At 39.7% G+C, this 11,435-nt stretch overlaps 1 protein-coding gene across 2 annotated transcripts in view; it reads right to left on the bottom strand.

Annotated features, from left to right (window-relative positions):
* Window positions 1-812: 812 nt before the first annotated feature.
* Window positions 813-11,435, bottom strand: part of ZZEF1 (zinc finger ZZ-type and EF-hand domain containing 1) — a 114,971-nt gene continuing 104,348 nt past the window's right edge. Inside the window, exons 51-55 of one of the 2 annotated variants that reach the window (XM_075589988.1) lie at window positions 10,846-10,944; window positions 8,433-8,598; window positions 5,546-5,696; window positions 5,067-5,138; window positions 813-3,508 (exon numbers count right to left, since the gene is read on the bottom strand). In XM_075589988.1, the coding sequence (XP_075446103.1) occupies window positions 3,434-3,508; window positions 5,067-5,138; window positions 5,546-5,696; window positions 8,433-8,598; window positions 10,846-10,944 (563 nt within the window). In that variant the 3' untranslated portion in view covers window positions 813-3,433. Of the gene's footprint in view, window positions 3,509-5,066; window positions 5,139-5,545; window positions 5,697-8,432; window positions 8,616-10,845; window positions 10,945-11,435 lie in introns of those variants that run through there. The other variant, XM_075589989.1, reaches the window with a different exon arrangement.

Raw genomic sequence — 11,435 nt, 5'->3', positions numbered from 1 at the left:
CCGCGTTACCTCCACTCCGGGTTTGACTCGGAGACTACGGCTTTCGGCCACGTATTTCCGGCCACCGGGTTCACCTCGTAAATCTCGTTTTTCGGGCATCTTTCCGGCATCTCCCCCTGCAAATCAAGTTAACATGGTTGCACGACGTCAAATGGCGCTGCGTTGCCATGACAATTGGACGCTACATGATGCCGGTTGCCATGACAACGAGACGCTCTGTGACATCACCATGACAATGTGGCGTCACCCGATGCCTCGGCACCATAAGGTGTCCCATTGTCATGGCAAATTGATGCCGCTTGATGTCACGGAGCACCTCGTCGTCATGGCAACGGGTGTCTCGTGACGTCGCACGGCCATGTTGACGGGATTTGGAGGGGAGGATACAGAGAGATGCTGCTGCAGTCAAAGCCAAGATAAATAAATATATAAGAAAAAGATAAATCTAAAAAAAAAAAAAATGTTCACCGGGCTAGCCTTCAATAGAAAGCTTATAGCCACCAAAAAGTGAACCTGTTAATTGCCAAAGAAATTGCAGTAAACTTTTTGCTTTAAGCACGATTACCATTTGTTTGAGGAAGTGAAGTATACAGTTAAGTGGTTTACACAATGCATCAGCTAAAAGGGATTGTACAATTATTACTCATCTGTATTTTCAGATTTTAAATCAGAAAATGTGTTGGAGCAACGTGGAGAAGAGGTGCTTGCAACAGCAATACCTGTAAGATTATTGGGAAGGCCTTCACCCAGCAGCAGATCGACAAGGGATGAAGAAGATGATGGATGGATGACAAATCAAGAAAACGAAACTGTTGCATTCACTTATTTTATTTAGTGATTTTTTTTTTTTTACAATATATTTCTCTTAATTTGCACATTATACTCAGATCGTATCTATAACTTTTTTTACATATGAAATTCATATGCTATATTTTTCTTTACAACCAAAATAAGAAAAAAGTATTAACCCCATAACAAAAGAAATTAAAACCTATTTAAAACATGGAAAGAAAATAACTCAGAAAAACAATGTTAAGTACAGTGTGTGTGTTTACATAATAAATTGTATATTATTAGGCACATTTTGTAAGCATACCATTAAGCAAGTAATGTATTATTAAATGGTAATAGCCACGTCGGAGCATTTGATGCTTCAGACGCATTATTGAACAGTCGTTTCATTTTGTATCATATACTGGAAGCCATGATGTGAATGGCTCTGAAAATCATTGTGAATACAAGTTTACAGGCAGAACAAGGCATACATTACCAACATTTCAGTGCAAGAAGAGTGCAAACCCAATCTATCCTACGATGGATACTGGATGCTACCCGCCAGCAAGCTCTGGAACACCAGCAACAATAACTACAAGCCTCAATAGTCATTCTGAATACAGTATGCAAAAGCAGCATTCTTGGCTAATTATTGCCCATCCATAATCCCTATATACTATATATGCTATAATCATATAGAAATGAATCTGTGGAAGAAAATGGAAGAAAAAGCACAGACCAATCAAGTTTAGATGTGTGGTTCTGGAAAAGGCACAGAAAATACTGTATAGTACTCTATATACTTACAGTATCACGCACCCAAAACACAAGGAGTCACGAGTAAAGCTCCTCCATCTATTTCCATCTGGGGTCAAAATAAACCTAAAAAATTTAGTTACTTCTGTGCTATAACAATTTCAAAGAATCAGGCTGTCAAATAACGCACAATGCAGTCTCTCAGCCAACCATCTATGATTCATGTTTGGTACACACCAAAGCAAACTTTTAGTATAAGCCAGTCCTGAGTAATAGCTATTGTACCAAAAAGAATGAGTAGTTTGCAGTGAGCCTCACCGTATAGCCAACCAGTCACGTTCACCGTTGTCTGGGAAAGGAACAAAACCTCTTATTTTAAGAAAATCTCACTTGGCATTACCGGCTTCATCTAAGACAGTAACCACGTAGAGTACAGAGAAACCAGTTTGGGTGTATTTCTAATACGAGAGCATCTTAAACTCCTCAAGTGTAAAGCTTCATATTCTCCCCAACTCCAAAAATGATAAAAAGCCAGAATCTGTAACATCTCACAATGTTTCTTTTGTAGCACTGGGCTTCAAGAGAGAGCCTCCTAATCCGCTGGTAACATTTTCCAGGAACCATATGTCCCATCTCTCCTAGTACAGTACCAGTTGTTACCAACCCCCATGCTCCGCACGATTCAAGCATTTCTCCAAAACCTGGGCACAGTGTAGTGCCAAAGTTATGTGCACAATTAATAGAATAGCTATGCATACTGCCATCTGCTTTTGATAAATCGAGCAACTGTCTATTTGCACTTGGTTGTAATGCATGCTTTGAACCACCATTAAAACAGATTTCGACCAAACAATCAGGACTAAAATTAGATATACAAACAGAGAATGTGTCTTATCCACATTGACATGGGCGGTGGTATGGCGAATGATTCTTATGTAGCTTCTCGTTGAACTATTTTGAAATTCGGGTTAACCGAGTCATTGCTCTATACTACAGATAGCTCTAACAGGCCTAAGGAAATCGGTTCAGCTGCAAAAAATTCTGGATAGTAATATTAATTAGAATTTTCTCTTAAGATATTATCCAGTGTATAATCCACTTAGGAAGCAATATTGTCTAAAAAGGTGCAGTCCCTCCAAAATAATTTTCTGTACAAAAACAGAAGAATTTATATATTTTCCCATCGGCAATGGGTAACAAGGCCTTTAGTCATACATGATTTTATATATAAGGGAGTGGTGTAACCATGTTAAAAGTAGCCATGAACCTTCAAATAAACAAGCCAATATCTCCAGAGTGAGTCAGATAAAACAAAAGGCTTTTGAAATTTTGAATAGGATTGTTAAAAGGCAACGTAAACCAAAAAAAATGTATTTTAAAACCGAGTATGAGGGACTACTCAATGCTTGGACACATTTGTCATACAGGAATGATACAGAACAATCTGGTCAACCCATATAGAACCTTCAAATCATGCAAGAGCCTGTTTCTCTAACCCTTTCCTCAATGTACAATTTTCAAAGCTGCCAGTCTCCTTTAGACATTAAATCTAAAACGTAGAAGCCACAAGGCAGATTACTCAATATCCTGTTGTGCGTTCAAGCGGATGCCTTAATTGCCTGGGAGCAAGCACTACAGGCAAGGATATCCCAGTCGTTGCACTAAAAATGTTCACCTTTGTTTCCTTTGTGTTCTAATGGACGCTCCTCTTCCTCAGTAACAGGCTACACAATATTCAAATGCGTGTGTGATAAGTGGCAGGTGGACAGTCTTCGATATACTTGTCCTAAGTGGTGCGCTTTTACTGGGCTTATTTTACAGCGAAGTGAGAATCCACAAAGCATGCTGCATCAGCTTGGACGTGAACTTGTTTCCAGACCAACGAAAGTTAGTTACCAAAAATTCAGACAGTCCAGGCACTTGTTGATTTGTTTGGATAGTTAATGGCGAAGCTTATAGCAGCAATGTTTTTCAGTGCCTAAAAAAGTAAAGGGATGTTAGGACAGTCACAATGATTTGTTTCCAGCACTCCTTTGCCAATTGTAGAAAGGACTACACCACAATTTTAATGCAGCAATGAACACAATTCCATTTAACGTTCTGTAGCTGCAGCATGTACTGATAATTAACTAAATGTCTTTGTGCACACAATAATAAATCAAGTCTCTCTAAGCTTAGATATACAATAAAGAGTGAATGTGAAAATATAAGTGAGTGAGTGAAATTAAATATTAAACAATTTAAACCAGTAAGTGCAGGGCTGTTTAGTGAATAAAGCTAAATAGCACTGCACTTATTTGTTTAAATTGCTTAATATTCAATTTCACTCACTCACTTGCGCTTGTATTATCACATTCACCGATCCATACAGTTCTAGAAACTGTTCATTTAAGCAGCACTGAGGGGCACTTATGTTCATGCATTTTTATTCGTTGTATCATACAATAAAGAGTGGCTGGGCGTATCAGAGCTACAAATTGTTGACCTGTGGCAAGCAGGTAAAAGTGAAGATGAAATACTGAAAAGAAGGGGACAATCCCCTTGGAATGCTATAACAAACAAGGAAAAAAGTGAGAAGCAGGGGGTCTCTGGAGCTGAAATGACCGTGATTCAGTGCCAGAGACCCCAGCTTCCCACCTTTGCTAAAACAAACAAAAAAAAAACAATTGAAGGCGGATCCATAACTTTTAAGATGGCCCTCTATTGTACTTTCAGTTACCCAATAAAACCTTTGTTTCTTTTGTGTTTTTTTCTTCAATTGATTGGCAGCCAGTGCTCTGAATGTGGGTTGCATGGTCTCTCTCCGGATTGTTTGTTAATGCACAGAACTTTCTGCTTTACAGAGCAGTACGGTAGTGTGTTCTTTCAATATACTTTAAACTACTGATATTGAATGTATGTACAAAACAATGCATCATTTCTGTCAGATGGAATTGAAGAATGTGCCATCACTCCAATCTGTGCTAATCTAGGTAGATTTATTATACACAATTATATTAACACCAACTAAATGCTCTGAACAGACGCAGACGACAACACAATGGGACTGTCTGATTGTAACATTGCACGCGGACAGAAAAAGAACATGCAATGGCACTGCATATACAATGTATCTCCACTCATTATCAATGATAAGTAGTAGGACTGAAAATGGTATGAGGTAATGCAGAGTACCACTACTTTATAATTTACAGCTTCAGGAATTCCAACTACTTTTTTAAAATTGACTCATGGTTCAACATTTCACTTAAAGACGAGTGGATTTAGTTCTGGAAGCATCTCTCCATTTCTTCTTTTTTGGCATACATACTGTACAATTAGCTCTCAAATATGGGCAGAATAGCTTTTCCTCCATGCCTTTTCCACTTTTGCCACTATCAGCGATGGGGTCCGGTCCAGACGGATTTTGAAGTGAATAATAGTTGACAAAGATAATTTGCCATTTTATAACCTGTGTGTGCACTTTAGACAAGTATAATTTGTGTTGAGATATGGGAATGCTAAAATAATAATGACAAGTAGGTGAGTAGACTTACCTGTGCTGTGTAATGGCAGAGTTGATCGTCTCTTGCTAAACTGAGGAGATAATCCTGCAAACATCCCAACTCCTGCAGTGAAAGTAACCAAGGGAGAATGCTAGTATTCAACAAGTCATGATGCATCCAAATGTGATCACAACATTAAGTACCAGGGCAGAGATGTGCTGCTGTTTACATGTAATCTATATTTGATCGCAGGGCCAAGCATTATTACATCATCACTACAATAAATGACTACAGATTGCATTTGCAAATAGCTAATCATCAGGCCACAGAATTGTAGGAAACGCCTGATCTCCAGGCTGGCTTCAAACCTGGGGTTTCAACCCTCTACAAAGGGAACTCCCAGAAAAGCCCCGCACATCGTCCTACCCATTGAAGATGTTTATCTTTTCAATGGAGGCTCTTGTGAATGTGTACCACAGCCCAAATTAGGCTTACCCCTTTGTGTTTTTAGCAGCATACTACACACTCACATTTGCTCTGTTCTCTGCGATGAAGAAGAGTTCAGTGAGTGCCCGGTGTAAGGGCTGGAGGACACCGGAGCTGCTCGTGTCTTGACCAGCAGTGCTCTCCATTTGGGTGAAAAGTGGCCACAACGGCCTCAACAGTCTGAGGTCACAGTCCCTAAACCGAGACAAATATGAAGGCAACATCAGCATGATCTCAAGAACTACACTGTGGATTTAGACTTAACACAGCATGGATCAACATTTGGAAGGAGCTGTAGTGCAAGGATTTTTAGAGCTAATCTCTGAGACGGAGAAAACATTTTTCACGATTGGGAAACACACCCTTTGAATCATGATGAGTCTAATGCACCTAAATGATAATACAGATTGCCCTCTATTCCCAGGACCACTTTGGTTACTGCATGTAATATGCTTTCTTTGCTGTGATATGATTTTACTGCACAGTTTCTTCCCATACAAATATAACTCTTTAAAGTACTAAGAAGCACGAGCTGCTGTCTGTCATTCACATACAGTATACTGTATGATATAAGTGATCTTGTAGTTTGTATTGATTTGGGGCATATCCATTGTAATGGTTGAAATCCCTGTTTCTTCAAAGGTTTCCGTGCAATGAAAACTGGAGTAACAGGCACAACAGACTGTTTACAAATGCTCCACAAGTAACGATGACATCCGATATTCCTGCATGGATCAGGAAGGCTGATTTAGACTGAAAAACAGACCAGTGAGCAGAGAGAGTGGCATTGGCACAACATGGCCGGCAGGTAGAAGCAAGAGGAAAGGCCAAGGCGGCCACCTGGAACACAACCAACGGACGAATGAACTCCATAGCATCTTAAAGCTGCAGACCAAGCAATATCCTATATGTGTGTTTTTTTTTAAATAAATCAGTTCTGTGCTATGAGAAAATACTTGTAGCATAAAAAAAAAAAAGCTCTGAATGAGATTTTTAATGTATTATAATGTAACAAGCATTTTTTGTTTCTATAGCAACCATTTACAAAGTCACATCCCCTTCCTCTTCTGAAACAGGTTCTGGTGCACCCCCTTTTGAGCCCTACCCTCTCTCTAGCAGTGCACCAATTGTATCTATTGACTGCCTAGTCACATGATCTTCCTCACATAACTTTGCATCTTTGGTCCTCTTCTGCAACACTGACAACCATTTAGTGAACCCGCGAGCCGAATCTTCTCAGATCGATCACAGGAGAACGGATTGATCTGCAAGTTAGCTAATTACTTATCATTGTGTGAAAAGGGAAAAAAAGAAATAGATAATTAAAAATAAAAAAAAACAGCAGCTTCGGCTGCTGCATTAACTCACTCAAGAAGATTAACAAACTATACTTTTGCAAATTGAAACATTGTAAGTGCATCTTTGTTACTTTGTTCCCCATAATTGTACAGAACATCACTATGAGATCTTTGCTGCCTGGGGGGAATATTTATCTGATTCACAGGGATTTAACCCACTTGACCAGGTTCCAATTTCAGAATATACTTTAGCACTGCCTGCAAAGGGGGGGGGGGGGCGGGAATAATTAATCCCAAACATTTCAGGACACACTCTTTTAGGATAGGTACAGCAATAGCCGCGGAAGAACAAGGTTTGCAGGCAGAGCAGATCAAGGGATTAGAGAGATGGAAATCTAACTCATACAGAATATACATTAGATCAAGACAGGAAAGTAAATGAAGGGAGCAGTTCAAACATGTTTTCTGTCTAGATAAGCCAAGTAAAGCGCACAAAGTTTGGCTGATAGGCCACGCTTATTCACTGGGCCCAGGAACAGGCACAGAACAGACTGTGCGGTCTGGCACTAGGCATATTGCGAGAGAGAATGAACATACTATGGCTTGGCAAGAGGTATGCGCTGGGTTGATTTGTTACCAACCATGGCAAAAGCTCTGGCAGACAATAGTAAGGCCGATATAATCTTAATCCATCTAGGCAAGAACGATCTGGGCACAACGCTAGACCTAATTTTCCTGATGCAGACAGACTGCGAAAGGATAAAGGCCCTATGGAATAACATAATTTGGTCAGAGATTATCCAAATATTAGCAGGAGGGGGGCATACAGCTGGGAAGGCAAAATCCATCCTCTCCTGCAAAGTTCTAAAAAACGGTGAGATACAGATTTTGAGGACCCGAGGGGTAATTAGGAGAACACAGAAGGGATGAGGTGCACCTTTCAGACGAGGGTCTGGATATTTTTTTAATCAACATCAGGCAGCCCTTCCGGGCAATAAGCAGTGAGAGTGCAGGGTCGCAGCCTGGGTTGGGTGCTCAGCCCCAGTAAGTGGCCGTAATGGGTCCTACGGGTGGAGGAACCGTCACGCCATCTTAAAGGGTATCGGGAAAATGCGAAGAAGGCGCCGACTGCACGGTTGAGCCTGTGGTTATGTCCCCAGAATAGATTAGGGGGGTTGGAGGAGCCTACTGTGCGGTCGAGCTGGTGCTGACCAAATCAGGTGGAAGAAGCTGGGTGTTAACTGTGCAGTTGGGCCTAGGCAGCCACAGGGAGATTAAGAGTGAAGCATTCCTAAGAGTGGTGAGGATGGGCCACAGTAGTTGGGCAGTTAAGGATCTCCCCCATTCTACTTGCAGAACATATGGGTTCCTCTGCATACGTTGGCTGGCAGACAGTTTTTGACATCTTGTAGTTAAAGCTGTGACCTAATTTTACTTCCACTAACAACTGTGTTGGCTCCATTTTCCATGTGGGGTAAAAGCAAAGAGTATGCATGTTAAACCTTTAAGCATGATCTCAACCATTATCAACAACCCTGCACAGCACAATCTTTAAACTCTATTACTGGCTGCAAACATATGGTGCATTGTCAGGAAATTATAGAAAAAATGATAGAAAAAGCTATTTGCATACCTCACAGGACCAAGTTGTAAAATCTTCAGTAGCAAATGGATTGCCTTTAGCCGCTGATGTCCTGTCTGCCTACAAGCCACACCAACTTGCCAATTCCAGATGCCGGACACCGGGAGATGAGGGACAACTTTTTGATCAGACAGCATCTGCTTCAGAATCTCAAACCCTCGAAGAGAAATGATTCTAAATTAGAGTTCCACATTTTCACACTATGTTGAAACAAACCACTTTAATCTACAGCAGTAATACCTACAGATCATTCTTGTTCAAAAGTTCCAAATTGCTGGAACTACTTTCAGTTATTTTCTAACCAGATGTATTTTGCTGTGGTAAGTTTATGCACTGTAACGGGCTTCCTCATTTCAGCTACATGGGTTTAGTGGAAAAAGCTTCTGAACGGTCTCTCTCCTTAGTGTAAAGGGGCAAAGTGTTACAGTAGTATAGGCCGCAATGCTTTGAAATGGCAAACTAGACTGTTTAGGACAAAACCCAACATTACAATAAGTGTGTATGTTAACTGCAGATGGTATGACCTACCGGGCACCTACTATAGCAATGGAAAATAAATCAATTTCAGGCCAAGCCAGGAAGACAATATTTTTTCATTTGTGACACAGACACAGACACAGACACACACACACACACACGTCCAGCAATTTTTTTAGGGGGATGGGGGGGGTTTGGGGTTTCCGCTCTCAAACACTAGTAGTTTTAGCGTTTTAGAAGGGAAGGAGACAATATTTACAATTTTTTTTTTTAAAACACATACATACAGTAGTAGTTGTATATATAACTGTAATGGAATGAGAGGGAGCATTCATCAGTAAACTCGATGAAGCCATCTTTAGAAACATCAACAGCAAAATCACTGGTACAAACTAAATTATTTTGTCCTATGTGACTAGAAAATGCACCGATGTATGACCAACATGGTACAAAATAAAATTGAACAAACATGGTGCAGCAATTCCTTATGCGTGGGGAAAAAAACACTTGTCCTGAGAATTACCTAGTAAATGATACTTTAAATAAAATTTTGTCAACTTTAGATCAACAGGTCTTTGATGTGAATATTTAACCAAATAAAAGGTGTAGGATTATTAATAATACCCCCATCTATTTTCCAATACACATGTTGGAATCATAGATTTATTTCTCTCCATAAATGGATTTCACAACAGATGCCACAACCCCACTAGCACGAGATTATACGATAATCTGTTTTAAAATCGATCTATGAAACATTCACGGATTTAGAATTTAAAGATAATAATGTGGCTGCTCAGGTATCAGTTTGATTAGCTTTGCAATAATACATCTGTGGAAAAAAAACAAACACAAAATTGCATCTAAGAACACGGAGAAAAAAAGAAGAAGTCATAAAATAGCTATCCTTCTAAAAAAGAAGTCATAAAATAGCTATCCTTCTAAAAATGAAGTCATAAAATAGCTATCCTTCTAGTTTGAAAGCAATTGCAAGCTGAAATAGAGCTGACACCCGATTGAGCAAAAAGGTTATTTTTTGTCTAATGTATATTTATGCAAGTAAAATATATACCCTAAGATAGTCCTAGGCCCGTTCTATAGAGCCTGTGCTTGCTGCGCCATGCGGGCACGCGGCATTTATAGTTGGCTGACGTTAGTCAGCCTTTCTATAATGGCGCCGCTCGCGCACGGCAAGGAGAGTGGAACCGGCCGACAGGGGAGAAGTTGAGAAAAAGAAAGAATTTGCGCCGCTGAAAATGTAAGTATATGTGTGTGTGTGTGTGTATGTATGTACAATGTTATTAAAAAAATTATTAAAGGATTTATATATTTATTTGAAAACACACACTCGCACATAGTATACACACAAAACGTGTGCGGCACGTGCACGTGCCTTCGCACAGGCACGCGTGCGCACGGCGCACACACTATATAACAGCCCTTTAACTGGCTACTCCATTATTTCCAGACTTCAACAACAACAACAACTAAATCTGTGTGCTAATCTTCATTAAAGGCTTGGTCAGCGTTGAGTAAAATGTAATACAAAAGCACGCAGTGTGGATTCTCACAGAAGCTGACCGATACAGACCACTAGACCTGGCTGTTTGTACCAAAAAAAACAAAAAACAACATGGCCAGCATCCTATTCCATTTTCTAATCTCATCACTCAAGCACTTAACCTCTATTCTACATGCAGTGAACACATCTTCCCTGCTGGAGAAAAGTTAAACTCTACTCTTGGGAAGCCATCTTCACAACCTACTGCCTAACATGCGCATAACAAAATGGGAATTTTCTAAAATAACTCAACTGCATCTGTTTAACAAAATGACCCGCATCCAGGTGGTATTTAATGGTACTCAAAGGCATGGACGTAAAAAAACAAATACAAGTTAATGAAGTTGGATCTTCACTTGCACTTACCTGTCTGAAACCTCCCACGGTGTCCCGCACTCACAGTGAACTTGTAACCCCATTCAGTACAACTCATGTCCGATGTAAAACGATAGAACAACGTGTCTCCTATTTGGCAAAATTGATAAAATACATTCATTTTTCATAAAACATAAATATGTGCTTTTATGTGGGACTGTCTTTTAGCTCACAGGTACTTATGGGAAAGATTTAGAGTCACCCTGTAAGTGAACTGCCAATATAAAGCAGACCTTTACATTGAAAATATTGGAATTGTCCAAAAAAGAATTAGTAATATTAAAATGCTGTAAAAGGAAACCACCTGGAATGTAAAAATGAAGAAAAAAACACCAATGCAGGACAGCTTACATTGAGACTTGAAATAGAATGAATGAAAAACAGAAGTTGATTCACCATAATAAAAAATACAAATACACATACACACACAAAAAACAACTCAAACATATATTCAAGGCATGTTTTCAAATTAATTCGGTGCAACAGTCAGTGCCGACATGCCATGGGTCATTTTGGTATGATGCATGGAGATGTTGGTATGCCGTTACCCATGAAATAAAAAGACAATCTATACAGTTTAG

This window comes from Ascaphus truei, chromosome 3, assembly GCF_040206685.1.
Source record: "Ascaphus truei isolate aAscTru1 chromosome 3, aAscTru1.hap1, whole genome shotgun sequence".
In the NCBI taxonomy this organism is placed as follows: domain Eukaryota; kingdom Metazoa; phylum Chordata; class Amphibia; order Anura; family Ascaphidae; genus Ascaphus; species Ascaphus truei.
This window is presented reverse-complemented; position numbering and strand designations above follow the sequence as displayed.